Source organism: Rana temporaria, chromosome 6 (assembly GCF_905171775.1).
Source record: "Rana temporaria chromosome 6, aRanTem1.1, whole genome shotgun sequence".
NCBI classification, from domain to species: domain Eukaryota; kingdom Metazoa; phylum Chordata; class Amphibia; order Anura; family Ranidae; genus Rana; species Rana temporaria.
In genome coordinates, this window is record NC_053494.1 from 37,158,698 (window position 1) to 37,182,827 (window position 24,130).

At 44.1% G+C, this 24,130-nt stretch overlaps 1 protein-coding gene across 1 annotated transcript; it reads right to left on the reverse strand.

Annotated features, from left to right (window-relative positions):
• Positions 1 to 1,056: 1,056 nt before the first annotated feature.
• PSMC1 (proteasome 26S subunit, ATPase 1) lies at positions 1,057 to 23,750 on the reverse strand. Its single transcript, XM_040356667.1, has 11 exons — positions 23,661 to 23,750; positions 16,958 to 17,011; positions 14,939 to 15,035; positions 10,464 to 10,588; positions 10,008 to 10,193; positions 8,378 to 8,506; positions 6,853 to 6,949; positions 6,586 to 6,775; positions 4,413 to 4,564; positions 2,797 to 2,951; positions 1,057 to 2,312 (listed from the first exon to the last, which is right to left on the reverse strand). The coding sequence occupies exons 1-11, from the start codon at positions 23,661 to 23,663 to the stop codon at positions 2,178 to 2,180; spliced, it is 1,323 nt and encodes a 440-aa protein (XP_040212601.1). The 5' UTR covers positions 23,664 to 23,750; the 3' UTR covers positions 1,057 to 2,177.
• Between the last annotated feature and the right edge of the window lie 380 nt (positions 23,751 to 24,130).

Sequence of the window (24,130 nt, forward strand, 5' to 3'; positions counted from 1 at the left end):
AAGATGAGAACCGCAGTGGCCCTCCTTGTCTGAGAATAGCTGCATTTCGTTAAAGTTAACACTTGAGAGCAGTGTTTTCTGTGCCAAAAACAAACTTGCTTGACGAGATTATATAAGGAAGAGCAGATGTTGAATCTTTTAGGTGTACACTCTCCTTAAAACCTATAAATAAAGCATGGATGTGCAAGCACAGCCCACTGACTCAGGACTTCACTTTTTAGGCTGTGTAGTGCATTCTTTTGGGTCATTGGTAATCTGGGGAGCTGAGAACCCCTATTTGTTCACCTTTGTAAGGTGTAAGATTTTCTCAAACACACCCACTGCAGGCTTTTTGCTTTATCTTATATGCAGAAAAGTGACAGTACTAAAATGTTCTGGTTGGTCGGTTTCCCAAGAAAATACAACCCTGAATGAAAAATGTATTATGTAAAATATCAGAGGACAAGGGGACAGTTTTTACGTCTAGGAGGAAAAAAGATTTCATCGCCAAATACGGACAGCTTTTTTCACAGTGATGCCTTGTACACATGACCGGTTTTCATGATGAGTAAACTGCCATTTTTTACATTGGTCGTGAAAACCGGTCGCGATCCCGGCCGGGCACCAGCGATTGCTCGTTACAGAGCGAAGACTCTGCATTTTTATAGCACTGATCGCTATAAAAATGCCAATGGTCCCAAAAATGTGTCTGAAGTGTCCGCCATAATGTCGCAGTATCAAAAAAAAAAAAAAAAAAAAAAAAACGCTGATCGCTGCCATTACTAGTAAAAAAAAAAAATTAATAAAAATGCCATAAAACTATCCCCTATTTTGTAAACGCTATAACTATTGTGCAAACCAATCAATAAATGCTTATTGCGATTTTTTTTCACAAAAAATATGTAGAAGAATACGTATCGGCTGAAACTGAGGAAAAAAATGGGTTTTTTTATATATATTTTTGGGGGATATTTATTATGGTAAAAAAATAATTGTTTTGCTTTTCGTGCTAAAAAGCTGCTACTACACATATGTACCGCAGCTAGATGCCCGAAAGATCTCAAAACGCAAGCAATGTGAAGCAGAATTTCGTATTTTATTGGAAGCAGCTGTAAGTGGTCCTGAAAGTGATTACATTTCAATCGAGCAAAAAAGAAAAAAAAATACAGAAAATGGTTTTACAATGTTGCCACTTTTATTTTATCCTTTGATGCATTTCAGTCCTGCTGATCCCTTGCAGAATTTTTGCCACTTCCTGTCTACATGCACTCCCAAGATGGCTTCCAGGCATTTGCCAGGGCAGGTTTCCTGGTAGTGACAGCAACAGACACGGCCTGTGTAATTGTGTATGTTGAAATGGCCACTTGTATTGTCCGTTAGTAAACCACAGGGTGTCTAATGTGTATTGAGAGGGGTGCTTTTACTCTCTATCAAAAGCTGGTGTGACAATGCAGGAGCACAGTTGGGAGACGGGAACAGAATGCTGTAACCCTATAACAGGAAGTGCCTGAACTAGCTGTCTACATCTCATAGGACATAGATCTACTTTACCTTGGTAATAAAGAGCACCACAAAAATTACTTTTTTTTTTTACTTTTGGATAGAGGAGAGGGATTAAACCCGTTAGATTTTTATTGCTGTCTGTTCTCCAGTTGGGGACATTCACCACCATTTCCCCATAACAGAAATATTGGGGATATCTTCCAAAGGTTGTTCTGGTAACAACCAAGGATTCTCTCACTTCAGAGGAGTTTTCTCTCACTTCCTTTGGCTTTGGGACAGAACGTGAAGGGAAATCCCCTAAATAGGACACATTCGACAAAAATAAACCTTACATGAGTTATAGCCCTCTCTTATTCAGTCTAAAATGAAAGTTGTGCCTTTAGTTCTACTTTAAGCCTAAAAAAGCAGTTTCCTCCGCAACACTATCACAGGCAACAGCCTGTAAAACACACAAATTGCAATGGATCCAATTTTTTGGGTTTTACAGAATTTTATTTAGTGCCCTCCTGTGCTAAATACCGGCCTGGTATGTTTTAGGTGTCCTGTAAAACCTCCGCCAAACACTATGAACAGACCCTTTTGCCAAAAGGGATAACAAAGGCCAATTCCAACCTCTAGAGAACTTGGACAAAGCCAACCAAACATACATTAACATTTTCCCCTACCCAGTGGAAAAAAAAAAAGAAAAGAAAAAGTTAGAGATAGAGGCCTTCCGGGGTGCCTTCTTGTTTCTTGTACAAGACATTTTCTTTTGACTTCTTAAAATCTTCGTTGGTGACCTTCATCCTCCTCTCACGCAGAGCCATCAAACCACCCTCTGTACATATAGCCTGTTAAGACAGAGAAGCATGGGACTTAGAAGAAAGCGGTGCAAATCTGTCTGGTTTATGTAATAAAGAGCATCTAAAGCCAACACTTTTTCTTTTTTTTTTTGGATAGATGTATTGTCTCAGTCCCCACTAAAGAGATATACTGCCAGTGACCATTGCCTCCAGGGCAGAAAATTATGGGAAATTCAAAACTTGTACAGTTGTCACAGAGGTGAGGGGTAATCTTGTAACACAAACAGCTGTTTTGTAACAGCTAGATTTCTTCCAAATTCCCTCACTTTGTTACATCTGTTAAAAAGAAAGTGAAGGGAAATCCCCAACAATGGGGGACATGCAAGATTGGAAAGAAAAAACTAAATAAAAAATATACAGGAATTTAACTACCCCACCGGATCCAGAATTATATAGAATACTACATTTTTAATGTAATTCTGTTATTTATTTATTTTAAGAAGTCGTCAGAAAGGATCTCAAATGGCCATACCTTTATATCTGCTCCAGACAGGTCATCTTTTGCCATGATTAAGTCATCCAGCGTGACGTCGTCTGCCAGGGTCATGCGGCTGGTGTGTATCAGGAAGATTCTCCTCTTTGTCTTCTCATCAGGCAAGGGGAACTCAATTTTACGGTCGATACGACCTATGTGAGAAAGAAAACAGCAGGAGATTGTGTGAGCAACTATCCTTACCACACCAATGAGTTCTTAGCTACAAAATGTTGTTTTCGTTTTTGTTTTTTTTAGAAAAAGAAAACCTATATGTAAAAGCAGTAAGATTTGACAAAACCAACTTTTAGGAGAAAAATGTAAAATATACTTGCCTTACAGCTAGGCAAGGGTGATGTTGTGAGCCTAATAGCAAGATCCTAAGAATAATGGAATCCCAAATCTCACATGAAGTGGCTTCTGCACTGTGACAGAGCCACCTCTTGCCAGATTTGGCATCTCAAGCTTTCCCATTATCTTGATAGAGGGTCTTTGACATCACTCTCACACCTAGGCACCATAATGCATGCAAGTGAGGTGTAAGGTATATTGTTGACTTTCAGCCTAAAGTTTAATTTTTAAAAATGTAAATCATTTTTTATTTTTATTTTCAAATATATAAATGTTTTATTAGTGCCCAACATGGGCTAAGACAATAGGAAAAAACATACATGAAAGGACATTCAAACAACAAAAAGAAGAATGTGGAAGAAAAAAAAGGGGGGGGGGGGGACGCTGTCAACATCATCAAATAGAGGGAGGAATAAAACAGGGTTCATGTACATGCTCAAAAACGTTGGTGTATACAGTATCTATTGACAAGTACCCCTATAATTGGCACAGTGGGGCCATGGCCCCTGTTATAAGAAAAGCCTCCAGTCATAGGCGACAAAGGTCAAAAAACCCCGGTCACTCCCCGTCCCCACCACCTCACCCCAGCGGAGCTCCATTTCCGGAGGTGGGGTTATCAGGAAGCCCTGGTTGATTCAGGACAGTGCGTCTGTATGGGAAATAAGGGCTTCATTAAGAAGTCCTAAGGGCAATACCTTCTACCTCTTTATATTTTTCTTGTTGTTGTCTCGCCATGAGCACCAAATCTTCCATTGCCCTTATGTCTTTCACCTTCCGGGTCCAGCTAGCTACTGTTGGTGGGGATTGACTTTTCCATTGGAGTGGGAGACAGGATTTGGTGGCATTTAACAAGTGAAGTATAATGGATTTTTTGTATCTCTTAGATGAGATTGAGTTTACGTGCAGTAAGAAAAATGCCGGGTCATCTGGGATAGTGTATTCTGTAAACTTCTGAATGGTTATTCTGACTGTAGATCAGAAATAGGACAGTTTCGGACATGACCAGAATATGTGCAACAGTGTACCCCTATCTCCCTGGCACCGCCAGCACAATACTGAGATGTTCGGGTAGCAGGCTTGTAGGACATGCGGGGTCAAATACCACCTCGTCACGAGCTTGGTAAATGAGTTTTTACAGTGATCAAGGATATGTGGAGAGGCCTATTTTGATAGGTCTGCTGTCCACCTGTCACTTGAATCCTTGAACTTGGATCCAAATTTTGCACAAGAGAAAGAATAGTCAGAAAAGAAGCAGTGGTACGAACCTGGTCTAATTAATGCTGGGTCTAGGGTTTCTATCCTGTTTGTGGCCATTATAACTTTTACATCCCCTCGGGAATCAAATCCATCTAGCTGGTTCAGAAGCTCCAACATGGTTCTCTGAATTTCTCTCTCTCCACCGGAGTTGGAATCGTATCTATAAGGTAACGTGAGGGAAAAAAAATTAGCATGTGTTCTCTACCATTAGTTCTCAGATTACTGAACATGCGGTGAAGATTTGGCACTCAGCAAAACTAAACCATTGCAAAGTAATAAAACTGTTGATTAAAGGAAACCTAGAGTTCAAGTAACAGAGAAGCTGCTACTGCTGACCTCTCCTGAAAACATTAGCTTCCTGTCTGTTATGCTTCCATAATTTGAGTCCCAAGAATGCAGATCAAAAGTTTAGCACCAAATGCTGCATGCATGATCTAAGCCTGTGACAAGGAAAGTTTTAAGCCAAAAAGATCAGCATGGCAGCCTGAAAACTAGTATTTTCTGAAGCAGGACAGCAACAAGAGCCCCATATTATAGATGCGCTAATATTAACTTATAAGGTGTAAAACGTACAAAAATGTTCAGGGAGAGTCAAATCTCCATATAAACCAATAGGCTATGAACAAATGTGAAACTGAATACACATCAAACATGTGACAAGTCCTCAAGCATGTGCACAGTGATCAACCAATAGTGAGTCCCATTCAGGAAAAAACATACGATGCCTTCCTTTACTCAGAATGCAATTCCCAGCACTTCAACTGCTGCAGTCCGGTGCAGCAGTTGAAGTGCTGGGAATTGCATTCTGAGTAAAGGAAGGCATCATATATTTTTTCCTGAATGGGACTCACTATTGGTTGATCACTGTGCACATGCTTGAGGACTTGTCACATGTTTGATGTGTATTCAGTTTCACATTTGTTCACAGCCTATTGGTTTATATGGAGATTTGACTCTCCCTGAAATTTTTTGTACGTTTTACACCTTATAAGTTAATATTAGCGCATCTATATTATTTTTCACTGTTCATATTTTGATTTGGTATCACCCAGATAGCAGCTGTATTATTTAGTTTTTTATTAGGTTTTTTCTGTAATCATTAATTTAATAGCGCTGTAGTACACCATATATAAGAGCCCCATATTACTCTCAGCCTAGGTTTCCCTTGCATCCTAAGGTAAATGTACAGCACTATAAGGTTAAAAACAAAGGACAACGTTGCCGTAAAAAGCACACACCTGGGATCACATGCAGGCTACAATCGTGAATTATAATAAAGTGCAGGCAATACTGTAAATAGATATAGATAAGTGTGTGGGGGATTCAGTTTTAGTGAGATGGCATGAAAGATGGCATGAAATCTCAGTGTTGTTAGCCTGGATATGGCTGTACAGATTCACTGTGGACGTCTGCTCTCAAATAGATATCTTAGATCCCGCAAATTTGCTCATCATGCATTGGTCAGTGTTGGGGATCAGGTTGCAATGAGAAAACAGGAAACCTTCATCTTCTCCTGGATGCAGATTTATATATTTATTAAAAACGTAGCTAAACTTAATTCACCTGAACGCACATAAATACTGTGTGAATTATACCATTTAAAATCATATTTGCATTTAGAAATGCCTCATAAAAGCATGCCCATGTAAAAGAAGTCTTAGGCAATACATTTAAATGAAGACTATGCTAATATTTAAGAAACACCATTTAAGCCAGTCAATCAAGTAACATATCCCATTAAAGCTCATTAGAGGTATTTTTCATGCAGGTAGCTTAGGTTCCAGAATCAGTCTTGCAATCAGACTTCTATAAATGCATGCACGGCAGCGCTCACACTAGGAGAGGGCAAAACAGACCATTAGGATCTATAGCTTTGCAGAGAGATTAACTAGTTAGTGTGCCTCCTCTTTACTGCTGGGGAGAAGAGCTTAGGAAACAAAGCTTCATCAGTCACTTTTCCTACAGTTACCAATCACACAGGTAAGTAATACTACTGTGATTTTGGAAGAGTGGAGGGTAAACAATGGAATCCGCTGGCAACTAGAATACCATAAACAACTGCTGCACAAAACTAAGCATTTTCTCCTCGTTACCTTGCATACCTTTTCATGAACTGAATGATACATAATGAGTTTCCAATACCACGTCATACTAGAGAACTAAGTAATAACACTGCCATACCTTTTTGTGCCAATGGCGTCTATTTCATCAATAAATACGATGGATGGAGCATGTTCTTCAGCCACTCTGAAAAGCTCCCGCACCAGCTTGGGTCCGTCTCCCAGGTATTTCTGGATCAGCTCTGAGCCCACTACCCGCAGGAAAGTGGCCGATGTCTGGTTGGCTACAGCCTTGGCCAGAAGGGTTTTACCTATGAAGAGATTCTGGTGAGCTTGGCAATATGTGAATAGACAAGCAGATACCCAGTAGAGTCTGATACCACAGTACCTGTGCCAGGAGGACCATACAGGATGACTCCTTTAGGTGGTTTGATGCCCATCTCTTCGTAGTACTCTGGGTGGGTGAGTGGAAGCTCTACAGACTCCTACAATGCAGAGGTAACAAAAATATAAAACTCATAGAAAACGTGTGTTTTCTTTATACAATAATAAACACGCTCATGCCAAGAAAACAAAGCACCCTGAAGAAACATTTCTTTTAGGCTTTTTGTGCAAAATAAGGTAAGCTGTGTGAACTCTACAGAAGTCACCTATAAGCCCTCGTTGTACTTTTCTCAGGGCCAACCCACACTTGTTTTCAGAATTAATCTGCACCTAAGCCAAATGAGTGTTTTGGGCAAATGTTTTGGCTCTGAACAGCCCATTTTTAAAATCCCCTTTATTCAAAAGTTAATTTCTTTCACCCTTAGAAATAAAAGGATACTGCAGGTAAAAATAAAAAATAAAATAAAAAAATCACACAAAAAGTGGAAGGCGTTGCCTTCATAAAAAGTACCAGAAAAGGACTATTATACTTTAAATGACAAGCCCCCTCCAGTCTTGCACTCCCCTGTTCACAGTCATGGCTGACCCACATTGTGTAACCCAAAGGGAACAAAACAATCTTCACTGAAAATTCTGCCAACTAGTCGCCAAATGTTCTTTTGCATGAGTAGCCAAATCCTATTTATTCCTATGGAGAAACCATTTAACATACAAACCAAATAGTAGGTAAAGTGCAGCACTAATAAAATGACAACTGATTATACAATAGGATAAGAAAAGTTTGGCAAGAGATGTCTCACCACGGTACATAAAATGTAGGCATAGCTAATAGGATATAACCCATGTGAAAGGTGAAATGTATTGTAAATTAATTAGACTCATATGGACTATTTTCAACCATTTTTTTACATGCATTATATCCTATTAGCTATGCTTCAATTTTATGAACAGTGGTGAGATCTTCTCTTGCCAAACCGTTCTTATCCTATCGTATGATCAGTTGTCATTTTATTAGCGCTGCACTTAATCCACTATTGTATTTTTGGAGTGTGTATGCTTGGCTCTTAGTACTGGCAGCTTTTTTTACTCTAGCGCAGCGTTTTCTTTCGTTTGTTGTATCATACAAGCCAATAACAGATCTCCCTTCCAAATAAATGTTTCGGAGACTGTTTGGTTCGGTGACGGTCAAACAATGTGAAAATGCCATGATTGTGAGACAAGTATAAAACACTGTGGGGATGGTGTCTCATTTAAAGGACATTTGTAAGAAAGTACTGGTATCCCTTAAATAAAGGCTAAAATGCACCACAAAGCATAAAAGCACAATTTCAAACACATTTCTAGTGTAGAGGCTCTAAATGTGCACAGACTTGCACACAGAAAAGTACAAGTGTGCAAATGGAAAACAAGGCAGAGATCAGTGTTATATTCTATGGCTGCCTTCACCCAGAATTTGTTTAGCAGTTTTAGTAAAACATACAAAGGTTACACAACCCATTACTAAAGCACAGTAAACAAACCGAACAAACCTTAATTTCCTGAATCTGGTTGTCCAGTCCACCGATATCAGCATATGTCTCCTGAGGGGCTTTCTCCACTTTCATGACAGTTACCAAGGGGTCCGTGTCATCCATGAGAACGCCAATTACTGCATGCACCTGAATGATAAACAAAGACTATGTTTAAAAGGAAAGTATTACCAAGACGTAACGTTTACTGATAGTTATTGAATTTATTAATAGTGGATGCCTAAACAGATCTCAAAAAGCTGCTTTCACACTGGAGCGGCGCTTTGCCATTTTTTGCAGGGGTATTCAGCCACTAGCGGGGCACTTTTAACCCCTGCTAGCACTTTGGCCGCTCTGCCCATTAAATTTCAATGGGCAGAAGTGGTGTACACACTGCTCAAAGATGCTGCTTGCAGGAGTTTTTTTTAATGTCCAGCCAGCGCATCAGTTTGAAAGCCCTCAGGCTTTCACACTGAGACTGCAGGGGAGCAGTTTTTCAGGTGCTTCAAAGGTGCTATTTTTAGCTCAAAAGTGCTTGAAAAACGCTGCAGTGTGAAAGGGGTCAAATGTGAAAGCTGTTACGCCGAGTGAATAGACACTAGAGGTGCACTGAATAGGAACCTTTGCTGCCGAAAGCAAAAATGCAAGATGCTGAACTGTTGGTATAAAGATATGAAACCGCCCCTAATATCCTGTACCACCACTGCACCAAAGAAAAAAAAATGTGAAATAAAAGCTGCCACTTAAAAAATAATATTGATAAACTGAATTTTAACCTATAAACCAAACTGTGAAAATAGGACAAAAATGTAGCACTCATGAGATCAGTACCCAAATACCAGTCACTAAATAATGCGGTGCGGTTTTGGTGCCATTATCACCCCTTTTTTTCTTTAATCGGCAAAGTGCTGAAACCATCATTTTGAGCCAATATGTCTTGGCCACCAAAATTTTGGTGCATTTCTAATAAATACTAAACATGTCATGCTTTAAAATTGAGCACACTCGTGAAATGGCACCAAACTACAGTACTTAAAACTCTCCAAAGGCGAGTTACCAGTTAAGAGTTACAGAGGTCTAGCACTAGAAATATTGCTCTCGCTCAAACAATCACAGCGATACCCCACATGTGTGGTCTGAACGCTGTTTACATATGCGTTTGCTTTTGCGTGCGAGCACAAGGGGGTAGGAGCGCTTTTAAAAAAATATATATATATTTTTTTTTACACTTTAATTTTTTGATCACTTTTATTCCTATTTTAAGGAATGTAAACATTCCTTGTAATAGGAATAGGGCATGACAGGTCGTCTTTACAGGGAGATCTTGGGTCCATAAGTCCCCACATATGTCATCTATGCTGAAAAGCCTGAGATCCCAAAAAATAAATAGGATTTTAGGCTTTCCAAAAAAAAAAAAAAAAAACATTGTTTACCCTTACCAATTATGTTGCATTCAGCCTCTGAGTGTCATACAGCTGGTGGGGGGTCACAGTAAACCACCGGCAGATTCATTTTCTGGCTCCCTATTCACATAGGAGAGACCCGAAAAGCAGCGGGAGGGAGGTAGTCGCCTCCCACCGCCTGTAAAAGCCATCACGTGGCTTTGATGGCTTTTACACTATAAAAAAAAAAAAATAATTCAAAGACTTACTTTGTGGTTTAATAAGACAGAGCAGCCTGGTTCCAGCAGATCTTTATCTACAAATGACAGAATGCTGACATAATGCTCAGACCCGACAGATGTGGAAACGATGGCATGGTTGTCATCAATTATCTCCTCTAGTGTGCCCACAGACATGGGAGTTCCCCGTAGGTCATCCACCTTGGACCTCTCCTCCTAAAAAGACACAGCAACAGAAGTTGTGTTAATTAAGTCATACAGTAATGGCACAGACCTCAATGGCTCTGGTTCTGTAAATCCACACCTGACATGTACCCAGGAATAAAAAACGTTAAAAGTTAAATCCCCACACTAGGATGCGGTAAATTTACCCATGCAGTGTGCCTTTCTGCACTGAATGAAGTAAATGCCTGCTTTGCCCCCTTAACTTCACATTTTGAGGGCCTGACCCAGTACAGGACTCCATTATCAAATGCCACTGCTTACCTCCTGCTTCTCCTCCAGGGGTTTCATCTGCTCCTGATTTCTGATAAACTCTTCTTCCATGAGGAGATAATCTTTAATTCTCTCCATTTTCAGGAGCTTCAGTCTGCATTGTGTGTGTGGTGTTACTGCAAGACAAACAAGAAGAGCCAATAATGTCTACCATCATAGACTTGTTCATATTATAACCTGTTACTGATTACCAGCAATAGCCCTATAGGAGTAAATATACCTATCAAATTCCAGTTTTAATCTCACCAGATAAAAAGACAGACAATCTCTAAAGAGCAACTAGCCACTTTTGTCATTCAGGGAAAAAAAAAAAAACCTGGAGGCACAAGGACCGTCAGATTAATCCATGGGCGAATCCATGTCCATTAATTTTAACTGTGGTCCACACCAGTAAAGGAAAGCATTCAGTCCATTTTTAAACTCTGCTATTAATTACTACACCATACGGCAGGTCACTCCATCAGGCTTTGCATTGTTTAGGTGCACATGCATTAAAATAGTGCAAGTTCTGCTTCCACAAAATGTGTGTAACGTATGCAGAGCACACAATACCCGCACATTGCATTTGTATCCAAAACAGACGAGATTTGCAAAAAACATCTTTCTATACTGATGGCAACATTGTTTTTCCACTTGCCTTGGTAGTGAAAAAAAATAGAAATTTTTACATATAGTATCTCACAAAAGTGAGTACACCCCTCAAATCTTTGTAAATATTTTATTATATTTTCAAGTGACAACACTGAAGAAATTACACTTTGCTACAATGTAAAGTAGTGAGTGTACAGCTTGTATAACAGTGTAAATTTGCTGTCCCCTCAAAATAACTCAACAGCCATTAATGTCTAAACTGCTGCCAACAAAAGTGAGTACACCCCTTAGTGAAAATGTCCGAATTGGGTCGAATTAGCAATAATTTTCCTCCATTGTGTCTGGTAATTCATTAGTGTTACAAGGTCTCAGGTGTGAATGGGGAGCAGGCGTGTTAAACTTGGTGTTATCGCTCTCACTCTTTCATACTGGTCACTGGAAGTTCAACATGGCACCTCATGGCAAAGAACTCTGAGGATCTGGAAAAAAGAATTGTCGCTCTACATAAAGATAACATAGGCTATAAAAAGATTGGCAAGATCCTGTGTATTTTCGGAAGCCGCGACGCGCTATCGAAGGCCGTCAATCAACTTGCTTGCCTTCGGGAACGCCCATTCCCCGCAGGATTCCCCGTTTGGAGCCATAGAAGACATACTGCTAAAACGATAAGTACCAAAATAAAAAAAAAAGACCAGCATACTGCAGATGTCAGCAGTATGCTGGATCTAACTGCAGAAAGTTGATTTTTGGGTGAACTCCCGCTTTAAGTCCCGTACTAGGGTTGTCCCGATAACGATACCAGTATCGGGACCGATACCGAGTATTTGCGGGAGTACTTGTACTCCCGCAAATACCCCCGATGCCTAAATAGAATACTTGCCCCCCCCGCCGTATATCGCAAATCCGCTGCTGCCGCGTTAATCACCGTGCGGCGAAAATTACAGGCACCTTTAGTTTGAATAGCTGTTTTGCCCACCGCGCCGTGTATAGACACTCCCCCTTGGACGGATCTGTCCAATCCCGAGCAAGGGGGAGTGTCCTTTACACGGCGTGGCAGGGAAAACAGCTATTCAAACGAAAGCTGCCTGTAATGTTCGCCGCACGGTATTTAACGCGGCGGCGGCATCATCATTAGGTATGGGGGACATGGCTGCAATTATGTGGGGGGGACATGGCTGCATTTATGGGGGGGGGGACATGGCTGCATTTATGGGGGGGGGGGGACATGGCTGCATTTATGTGGGGGGGGGGACATGGCTGCATTTATGTGGGGGGGGGGGACATGGCTGCATTTATGTGGGGGGGGGGGGGGGACATGGCTGCATTTATGTGGGGGGGGGGGGGACATGGCTGCATTTATGTGGGGGGGGGGACATGGCTGCATTTATGTGGGGGGGGGACATGGCTGCATTTATGTGGGGGGGGACATGGCTGCATTTATGTGGGGGGGGACATGGCTGCATATATGTGGGGGGGGACATGGCTGCATATATGTGGGGGGGGACATGGCTGCATATATGTGGGGGGGGACATGGCTGCATATATGTGGGGGGGGACATGGCTGCATATATGTGGGGGGGGGGACATGGCTGCATATATGTGGGGGGGGGGGACATGGCTGCATATATGTGGGGGGGGGGGGACATGGCTGCATATATGTGGGGGGGGAGGACATGGCTGCATATATGTGGGGGGGGAGGACATGGCTGCATATATGTGGGGGGGGGGGGGGACATGGCTGCATATATGTGGGGGGGACGGGACATGGCTGCATATATGTGGGGGGGACGGGACATGGCTGCATATATGTGGGGGGGACGGGACATGGCTGCATATATGTGGGGGGGGGGACATGGCTGCATATATGTGGGGGGGACGGGGGACATGGCTGCAGATATGTGGGGGGGGGGGGACATGGCTGCATATATGTGGGGGGGGACATGGCTGCATATATGTGGGGGGGACATGGCTGCATATATGTGGGGGGGACATGGCTGCATATATGTGGGGGGGGACATGGCTGCATATATGTGGGGGGGGACATGGCTGCATATATGTGGGGGGGGGGGGGACATGGCTGCATATATGTGGGGGGGGACATGGCTGCATATATGTGGGGGGGACATGGCTGCATATATGTGGGGGGGACATGGCTGCATATATGTGGGGGGGACATGGCTGCATTTGTGGGGGGGACATGGCTGCATTTGTGGGGGGACACATTTAAAAAAAAGTATCGGTATTCGGTATCGGCGAGTACATGAAAAAAAGTATCGGTACTTGTACTCGGTCCTAAAAAAGTGGTATCGGGACAACCCTATCCCGTACACACAATTGTATTACGATAGACTGTTGTCGGAAAATCCGATCGTCTGTACGCTCCATCAGACATTGTTGTCAGATTTTCCGCCAACAAATGTTGGATAGCATGCTTTCAAATTTTCCAACAACAAATGTGTCTTGTCAGATTATCCGATGGTGTGTACACAAGTCCTTCGGACAAAACACTAAAGTACAAACATGCATGCTCAGAAGCAATGCTAACTATAACACAACATTAGCAGAAGTTGCCCAAAGGGTGGCGTTAAAGAGCTGAAAAAACACGTTTCGCATTTGTTGGCGGACAATTCTTTGCCGTTTGTATGCAAGACAAGTTGATGTCCAACGCCCTTCGGACAAAAGTTCTACGCTTTGTCCGCGAAAAATCCAATAGTGTGTATGAGGCTTTAGAAGTAAAGCTGGGCAGAGGCCCCAATCCATCTTCTGGCAGAACAGAGCCTTGGGGGTAAGCTGCATAAGCTCAGTTTGGTGTGCATTGCTAGAGAGCTTTCTCTTTTTCTTGGGAGAGTGCATGTGATCAGCACAGGGCCAATCAGTACTGTCCAGAGGGTCATGCAGCCTCATAGACCAGTCAGTGTAAAATGAAAACTCCTCCTACAAGCTTTAAACCAGTCCTCGGCCAGACACTAATAGAAGTCACAAGACTACTATATATACTGTGGATGAGAAAACAATATTACTAAAATAATTGCATTTCTGTGTACTGTGAGACTGGTCCTCAAGTACCCCCAACAGGTCATGTTTTCAGGATTTCCCTCAGATGAAATGGCTGTAATAATTACTAAGGCAGTGAAACTGATCAAATCACCTGTTCAAAATAATGGAAAGCCTGAAAACATGACCTGTTGGGGGTACTTGAGAAATATTGCTGTGGTAGACCAGATATAGTGAATGTAGGGAGGGTCCTTTAGTAACACTTTAAGACAAGAGAGAATACTACCCTGCGGTAAACATGGCCCTGTCCCAAATTTTTTGAGACATGTTGCCGACATTACAAAATGACTATTTTTTTTTTTTTTTAAATGGTACATTTTCTCAGTTTAAACACTTTAATTAGACCTCTACAATAAGACATATTCTTCCCTACAGAAAGCAAAGGTCCCACACTGCATCTTCTGGCAGGGGCGGGCTTTTCTACTCAAGCTGTGGTTGTTTTAGAAAAAAAATATAAGACAGAGAATACGTTATAATGAAAAAGACAGTGCAGCGCTAGTAAGTGATATTGTGCTTCATATAAATTGATAATTGAACATAAAAATCATTCCGGAATAAACTGAAAATTTAGCCAGAAAAATAAGAAAAGAAATTAAATTGCAAATTGATGTGTAAAGAAAAAGTCTTAAAAAGCCGCGAAACAAAGTTCATGTGACTTTATCCAGTGATTTTCCTTATGAGAGAAAATGGATTGTGCAAAAAAATGTGAAAGACTCTTGATTGATGTGAAGTAAGCTGTCACCATACGTTATAATGTACCGGGAATGTATTCAGCCAATTTAAACTGAAGGTTCATATGGGCTTTAACGCACAGTACTCACCAAGAGGAAGTTTACTAGCGGCATCAGGCCCTTTCGTCTTCTTTTTCTTTTTCCCGACTCGTGTAGGTACTGGTGGCTCGTACTTCTTCTTTTTATCCTGATAGAACACACAGAAACAAATGTTATCCTGGCATCAGCCTGCATTTAATTCTAGGCCCCACCACCACACACAACCAAAGGAAGGTTAGAGATTTAACAAGCCCTGATTTATGGCTTGCAATTTTATATAAGAATTGTGATATGTGAAATGATTATTCACAGTTGAATTTATTTGAGATTAAACATCCTCTTATGGGCAGATAAGCCACACCATAAAACAACATGTGGCTTAAAGGGTCACTAAAGGAAAACATTTGTTTTGCTGAAATGACTGTTTACAGGGTATAGGGACATAAAAGTTAACTGATTCCTTTTAAAAATGATTAAAAATAGATAAAAATCAATCATATAATGTGCCTGCAGTTTCACTTTCGTTTGTAAACTGGTTTCATGTTTCTGTGAAGTAGAGAGAGACACAGAACAAAAACAAACAAATCCAGGGCAGTGTTTTGTTTTTAAAATGAATCTGATTGGTTCTGAGGAGTTTTAGACACACAGCTTGGACCACAGTGAAAAGCTGCCATGAGATTTTTCATAAGGAGCCAGACAAGCAGGAAGTGTGGAGATCACAGCAGAATTACAGCTACATCAAAGCAAAAACGAACAATGAGGACATGAAACCAGTACTGCAGTAAGGTAAAGGAAGCTATTTAGCTAAAACAATATTTTCCTTTAGTGATCCTTTAAGCTAAAGCCCAGCTCAGGAGAGAGCACACAGGTGTGCCCCCTAGAAGGAAAAGTTCAGGGCTGCTCTGTGCATTGTCATTGTACAGCGCAGGTTAATCAGGTTTATTTCAGGAAACAAAATTATGCCTTTACAACTGTTTTAATAGTTACTTTAGTTTGTTTAAATTGGTGCTTTATTCAAACATTTTTATTTTCTATTTTTTGGTAGAGTGAGGAAGATTAAAAAAGCCTGAAGCCCTGTACACATGTCCCAGAATCTCGTCAGGAAAAAAAAACGTTTTTCCTGGCGAGATTCTTGGCAAGAATCTCTTGCCGGCCGAGTGTACACACACTACATAAAAAAAAAAAAAACGCTGTTCTTTTGAATGGCACGAACACAGTGACGTCATTGACTACGACGAGCATACGCTCGTCACAATCGATGCCGTCGCCGCCATCTTGCTACACCCTACCTATGCCTTGGAAGCTACAAAATGACTTTGACGCATGCGCGGGTTTCCACGGCGACAAGTAAGTATACAGACGCTCGGGTTTCTCGGCAGGAAAACACTGACGAGAATCACAATGAGAAAATAGAGAGCAGGATCTCTATTTTTCTCGTCTGGGCAGTTTTCTCGATGAGAAACCTCAAAGCCTCATACACACGCACAAGCGTGTATACGAGTCAGGTTTTTTGTTACCATTTGTATTTCTCACTTCCAGCTGTATACCTAGGAAGGTAAGTAATAGAAAAATGCTGCAGATGAAACAATCACATATTCTAGCCCTTCAAAATTATGCAAAACAGAAAAAGGTTTTGACTGGAGTTCAGCAGTAATTCAAACCTTGTCCAGTATGTTCAAAGCTTGAAGTGGTTAAAGCGGTAGTAAACGCCTCTTAACTTGTACATACAGATAAGCTAATAATAAGGAATCCCTGTAGGTACAGTTAATATCTCCTAAACTGTTTAGAAGATATTCACATGTGTAGCAGCCGGTACCAATTATTTTATTTTTTTAAAAGCTCCCTGCAGCAGTAGCAGCCATGAGCTTGTTTCTGTTTTTATCGGCCGGCTCAAGGTGTTTTTTTTTTTTGCTTCAGGTCTCACAAGTGTGAAGGGGGCCTAAAGAAAAAAAAATCATTACAATTTAGAAAACAGTTTATTTCTGCTTTTTGATATCACAGGTTCTGTTGACAAGTAAGCGGTTATGATGAATGAAAATGGTTTCAATGATACAACACAGCAGTTATTACCTTGTCATCTTTCTTGCCTCCTCCGGGTCCATGACCACCACTCTGACTTTGACCCTAAAGGAAAAAAGACCAATCAGCATTATTGTCAACAGTTTTACTTTTAGCAACATCAGTTACCTGGACTATAAATAACTTGTGGTACTCTTTTGTTTTGAATGAACTGAGATTTGATCATCCAATATAATAATCATAATCCTGTGTATCAAAACTGGAGAGTGCAAAATCTGGTGCAGCTCTTCATAGAAATGCTTCATGCTTAACTGAACAAGCTGTAGTTAGAAGCCGATTGGCTACCATGCACAGCTGCACCAGATTTTGCACTCTCCTGTTTTTGTAAGGCTGCATTCACACCTCGGCGTCCTAAATCGCGGCGTTTTGTCCCGCGAATTGCGGCGACAAATAGCGGCGTTTTGTACCGCGATTTTGTCGCCGCGATTGTGAATGCAGCCTCACCCCCTCTATGGAGATGGTTCACATCTCCTATGCCGAACGCCGAAAGACGCCTGAAAAAAAAAAAAGGTCCGGGACTTTTTCTCAGGCGTTCGGCGTGGAGATGTGAACCATCTCCATAGAGGGCAATGTTACATCATCCCTCTGGCGTGTCGGGGCGGCAGCGGGCGTCACACTACAGGCGACAAAACGCCTAGGTGTGAATGGGCTCTAAATCAGTCCCAGTGTCTTTATATGGCAGAGAGCATAACAGAAATCCACAAACATCTAACAGTACAATAAGACAACATGTTTATTACAGTCATAGACAAGGTATAAGACAGGCCTCGACAAAATCCGGGCGCCCGGTCGCATTTGCGACAAGAAATTGTGACCTGGCGCCCGGGGAAGCTTAAATACCATTTACATACTACTCACGTATGCGTTCGCTTCTGCGCGCGAGCTTGGCGGGACGGGGTGTGTTTCCTGGCTCCTAACTTTTTTTGGCTGGCTCCTAGATTCCAAGCAAATTTGTCAAACCCTGGTATACGATATACAGGGCTAAAACAACCTCTGCACGCTGGCGGTGAAGCTTGGATTTTCAGCTTTGGTACTTTTGTGTCCACAGTGCAGTCTGTCAGTGAACTTCCCATGAAAGGGTCCCATAAAAAAACTATTCCTGGTTAAAGTGGCAGCAACCTTCTGATATCAGATCAGAGGAACTGAGGATTTTGTTTGTTTCGCTGGCATAGAGAATAATTATGAAACTCATCACAGATAAATAGAAGGTGGCCACACATATGATATCTATCATAATACCTCAATGCGTTTGCTGACTACTGTCTTTATATGCAAAATTTCTGGCAGTGTGTGGCGAGGAGGGCCTATCAGGGGCATTTCCTTGCAGAGCAGACCTGGGCAGGTAATCAGGGCACTGATCATCAGTGCCCCCATTACAGGAAAGCCCCAGCAGTGCCACCAACCAGAGCCCATCAGTGCCACCAATCAGAGCCCATCAGTGCCACCAATCAGAGCCCATCAGTGCAGCCTCATTGGTGAAGAAGAAACAATTACTTATTTACAAAATTTACTGACAGAAAATAAGAAACTTTTATTTTTTTCAAAATTTTCAGTCTTTGTTTTTTGTTTTGTAGCAGCAGTGATTAAATACCAAAAAGCTCTATTTGTGTAAAGAAAAAGATAAAAAAAAAAATCATTTGGGTACAGTGTTGCATGACCGCGCAATTGTCAAAGTGTGACAGCGCTGAAAGGTAAAAAATGGCTTGGGCAAGAAGGGGGTGAAAGTGCCCGGTATTGAGGTGGTTAATCTAGGTTCTTTATTAAATCATGTTTTTCTTCGATTTGGTTATATTTTGAAAATAAATGTTCTTCATAAGTTTAGGCCAAAATGTATTCCGCTACATTTCTTTGGTGAAAAAAACCCAAATCAGTGAATATTAATCCAGGGTTTGACAAATTTGCTTGGAATCTAGGAGCAGCTAAAAAGGTTAGGAGCCAGATACGCGCCCCGTCCCACCGAGCTCGAGCGAACGCATACGCGAGTAGCGCCGGCATATGAAAGCGTGTTCAAACCACACGTGAGGTATCGCCGCGATTGGTAGAGCGAGAGCAATAATTCTAGCCCTAGACCTCCTCTGTAACTCAAAACATGCAACCTGTAGAATTCTTTAAACGTCGCCTATGGAGATTTTAAAAGGTAAAAGATTGTCGCCATTCAAGCGACCGGACGCAATTTTGAAGCGTGACATGTTGGGTATCAATTTACTCGGCGTAACATTATCTTTCACAATATAAAAAAATTGGGCTAACTTTACTGTTGTCTTATTTCTTAAATTAAAACAAGTGTATTTTTTCCCCAAAAAAATGCGCTTGCAAGACCGCTGCGCAAATACGGTGACAGAAAGTATTGCAACGACTGCCATTTTATTCCCTAGGGTGTTAGAATAAAAAAATATATATAATGTTTGGGGGTTCTAATTAGAGCAGTGATGGGGAACCTTGGCACCCCAGATGTTTTGGAACTACATTTCCCATGATGCTCCACTACACTGCAGAATGCATGAGCATCATGGGAAATGTGGTTCCAAAACATCTGAGGTGCCAAGGTTCTCCATCACTGAATTAGAGGGAAGGAGATGGCAGTGAAAACACAGGGCAAGCTCCATTAGTCTTGTATTGCCAACCCAATGCCCACCACAAGATGGCGCCAGATCACAGAAGGAAGCATAGGACTGCAGAAGGCCGCGGCCTCAATTACCGGCCCGGCACAGCCCGACGCAATCGCGCGGTGGGGGGCGCACGGAGACACAGGATGGGGTATCCTGTGTCTCCGTGCTCCCCTGCTGCGCGATCAGGCCGACCGGTAAATTGGGGCAGCAGCTTTACGGCCTTCTGGAGGCCTATGCTTCCTTCCCCAGGCTGCTAATTCTAGTCGCAATTGCGACCTGGCGCCCGGATTTCGTCGAGCCCTGTATTAGTTTGTAGGAAAGTTATACACAAACCATCGTATATATTTGAAAATTTATCAATCCTGATGTACTGATGGCCTATGTTTTTTTGAGGCCTTAAAATTGCCAGAACAGTACAAATATCCCCCAAATGATCCTTTTTTTTACATATTGTCACCAGTGCAGTGTCATATAACTGGTGTTGCGGTGATCAGTGACAATACAAAAGAATATATACTTTTTTTCAAACTTTTTTTGGTTTTTAAACACACTGTGATCAGGTCAATATAACATTACCATAACAACATTGTACTACTCTGGGGCAAGTCATCAGGATTTTTTTAAACACATTGGCCCAGATTCAAGAAGCACTTGCGCCCGCGCAACCATAGTTGCGCGGCGCAAGTGCTTACTTGCTCCGGTGTAACGAGTGCTCCTGATTCAGGAACCTCGTTACACCGAATGCAGCCTAGGATGTGACAAACATAAGCCTCCTTATGCCTTCACATCCCAGGCTGTATTCTTGCGTTGGCCGCTAGGGGGCGCGGCCTTTGTGATCGGCGTGTAGTATGCAAATTGCATACTACCACCGATTCACAAAAGTTGCGCGGGCCCTGCGTACGCAAGGTACGGAGTTTCCGTACGGCGCCTTTAGCATAAGGTTGCTCCTGCTAATAGCAGGCGCAGCCAATGCTAAAGTATAGCTGCGCCTCCCGTTCGCGACGTTCAAATTTCACGTAGTTTACGTAAGTGAACCGTGAATGGCGCTGGACACCGTTCACTTACAAGCAAATGACGTCCTTGCGACGTCATTTGCCGCAATGCACGTCGGGAAAGTTTCCCGACGGAGCATGCGCTGTTCGCTCGGCGCGGGAGCGCGCCTAATTTAAATGATTCCCGCCCCCGGCGGGATCATTTACATTAGGCAGCCTTGCGCCCGGCTGCTTAGCATATTGCCCGCGCAATTTACGGAGCAACTGCTCCGTGAATCGCGGGCAAAGCGCAATATTTGCGTGGGCGCAGAGAAAAAATTTGCTCTTTGCCCACGCAAATATTGCGCGATTCTACTTGAATCTGGGCCATTATGATTGCTTATAGCAGTGAATTACATTGTTTTGTTGTGATTGGTCAAAGCTAATCACATGGTAAAGATGGGCTTTGATTGGCTCTGTCTGTACAATATGATCACATTGACCAATCACAGCTAGGACCACAATTTTACACAATAGATGGCATTAAAAGAAACCATCCATTGTTTACAACTTTCATGTGACCTGCATAGATTGGTCACGTGGTATCGGCAGCGAGTCGGTACACTGATCAGTCATTGGCTGGTGCAGCGGACACAGCAGATGACAGATCGGGGCGCTTTCCCGTCTGCACTATAGTAAAATCATGAACGGGCGGGAGCACTCTTGCACGGTCATCCCATTCTCGGCACGCAGTGGGATTGATGGTGCGCCATGTCCCTGGGACACCGCGTCACCGATCATGGTAAAGAGCATATGACGTGGGCTCTTTACCATGTGATCAGCTGTGTCCAATCACAGCGTAAACAGGAAATGCCAGTTATTGCCATTCCTCTCCTCAAAGTGACAGCGGGTGAGAAGAGCGGGTAAGTGGCATTCCTCAGCAGGGACATCTGAACTGACAATCGGGGCGCTGATCATCAGTGTCCTGATAATCAGTGCAGCCCCAAAAGTGCTGCCAATCAGTGCCCATCAGTGCAGCCTATTAGTGTCGCACATCAGTGCAGCCTATTAGTGTCGCACATCAGTGCAGCCTATTAGTGTCGCACATCAGTGCAGCCTATTAGTGTCGCACATCAGTGCAGCCTATTAGTGTCGCACATCAGTGCAGCCTATTAGTGTCGCACATCAGTGCAGCCTATTAGTGTCGCACATCAGTGCAGCCTATTAGTGTCGCACATCAGTGCAGCCTATTAGTGTCGCACATCAGTGCAGCCTATTAGTGTCGCACATCAGTGCAGCCTATTAGTGTCGCACATCAGTGCAGCCTATTAGTGTCGCACATCAGTGCAGCCTATTAGTGTCGCACATCAGTGCAGCCTATTAGTGTCGCACATCAGTGCAGCCTATTAGTGTCGCACATCAGTGCAGCCTATTAGCGTCGCTCATCAGTGCAGCCTATTAGCGTCGCTCATCAGTGCAGCCTATTAGCGTCGCACATCAGTGCAGCTTATTAGCGTCGCACATCAGTGCAGCCTATTAGCGTCGCACATCAGTGCAGCCTATTAGCGTCGCACATCAGTGCAGCCTATTAGCGTCGCACATCAGCTCCCCCCCCTCATCGGTCTCGCCCACCGCAGTGCGCGCCCCCCCTCACCGGTCTCGCCCACCGCAGTGCGCGCCCCCCTCATCGGTCTCGCCCACCGCAGTGCGCGCCCCCCTCATCGGTCTCGCCCACCGCAGTGCGCGCCCCCCTCATCGGTCTCGCCCACCGCAGTGCGCGCCCCCCCTCATCGGTCTCGCCCACCGCAGTGCGCGCCCCCCTCATCGGTCTCGCCCACCGCAGTGTGCGCCCCCCTCATCGGTCTCGCCCACCGCAGTGCGCCCCCCCTCATCGGTCTCGCCCACCGCAGTGTGCGCCCCCCCTCATCGGTCTCGCCCACCGCAGTGTGCGCCCCCCCTCATCGGTCTCGCCCACCGCAGTGTGCGCCCCCCCTCATCGGTCTCGCCCACCGCAGTGTGCGCCCCCCCTCATCGGTCTCGCCCACCGCAGTGTGCGCCCCCCCTCATCGGTCTCGCCCACCGCAGTGTGCGCCCCCCCTCATCGGTCTCGCCCACCGCAGTGTGCGCCCCCCCTCATCGGTCTCGCCCACCGCAGTGTGCGCCCCCCCTCATCGGTCTCGCCCACCGCAGTGTGCGCCCCCCCTCATCGGTCTCGCCCACCGCAGTGCCACCCCCCCTCATCGGTCTCGCGCACCGCAGTGCCACCCCCCCTCATCGGTCTCGCGCACCGCAGTGCCACCCCCCCTCATCGGTCTCGCGCACTGCAGTGCTGCTTATCAGTGCTCATCGGTCTGGCGCACGTCAGTGCCCCCTCATCAGTCTCGCACGTCAGTGCCCCCTCATCGGTGCAGCCTATCAGTGTCGCATACGTGTACCCCGTCAGGGTGTGGAGGGGGTCCTGTCTAAGTTCACCTTACACTTTTAGGACACATTTACACGAGGGACACGCTCTGAAAAACATTGTGCTGCACATCATTTCTAAGAGGACGGAAGCTGCCAGGAGGCGGCCCCTTCCTATGTTATTATTTTTCGTAGTCGAGGATTTTGTGCGTTCCAAGCGTGATCTGAGCTAGTTGCTGATGGATTTTGGCGCGGCTCTATCCAGCCTCCTGGACACATTTTGCGGTGCGTAGTGACAAAGGCGCTGGTCGTGTAATTGTGTGGCTTGGCAGTCGGTGGAAGCAATGAAAGCACGGACTATTTTCACCATCCCCCACACAGTGAGGCCTAAAGATATTTGTGATTTCCAGGCACCACTAGAGTGATCCGGGTGTCAAGATTCCTGGGACTCACCAGAGGGGCCCCATAGTCCCACCAGTCCCAGTACAGAGGTGTCCATAGGAAACCCACACATACTACAGTGACAATGCTTCTATCCGGGGAAGGACACAACTACAACACCCAGCATGTCCAGACGGCCCCCAGTCACACTAGAGCCGAGGGCCCCGGACACGTCACAGTAGTCTCTCCCCATGTTGGGGCCCCCCGTGTAGAACATAAGCCCCTATGGGCCCCCCACAACCCGGCTTCTATGGAGAAAAGATGCTCACTCACCATGTCCGCCGCAGTCTGCTCTTCCCGGAAATACGTCACAGGACGGCGACTCACCCGGACCAAACCTGGCCCCGCCTTCCCAAGGAAGAAAGCGAAGCTGCAAAATGGCCGCTGTGTACATAGCAACCATTGATCTGTGTGGAGTCCTATCCTTCCTCACTGACGAAACACACCAGCCATAGGAGACAGGAGAGGACGGGACACAGACTACGATAAACCAGGCCCTATGCGTCATCCAGAATCATAGAGAATGTGATGAGAAGAGGCCCTGACCGCAACACCGCCACCTACTGGGGGACAGCCAGCAGCACACACCCCGGGCAGGGGCGCTCAGGAACCATAATATGGGAAACACACAGGAGCCGAACTGTGGGGGGCAGAATGTATAGAGAGATTTACAGGGGCCACAATGTAGAGGAGGGGGGATACAGGGGCCACAATGTAGAGGGAAAGATACAGGGGCCACAATG

What these genes read in the sequence shown, in the direction of transcription:
- PSMC1 (XM_040356667.1), bottom strand. An exon ending in CCCTGGAGGAGAAGCAGGAG is followed by an intron (nt 10,194 to 10,463) that starts GTAAGCAGTGGC and finishes GTGTCTTTTTAG; the next exon opens with GAGGAGAGGTCCAAGGTGGA. An exon ending in TGTCTGGAGCAGATATAAAG is followed by an intron (nt 2,313 to 2,796) that starts GTATGGCCATTT and finishes CTGTCTTAACAG; the next exon opens with GCTATATGTACAGAGGGTGG.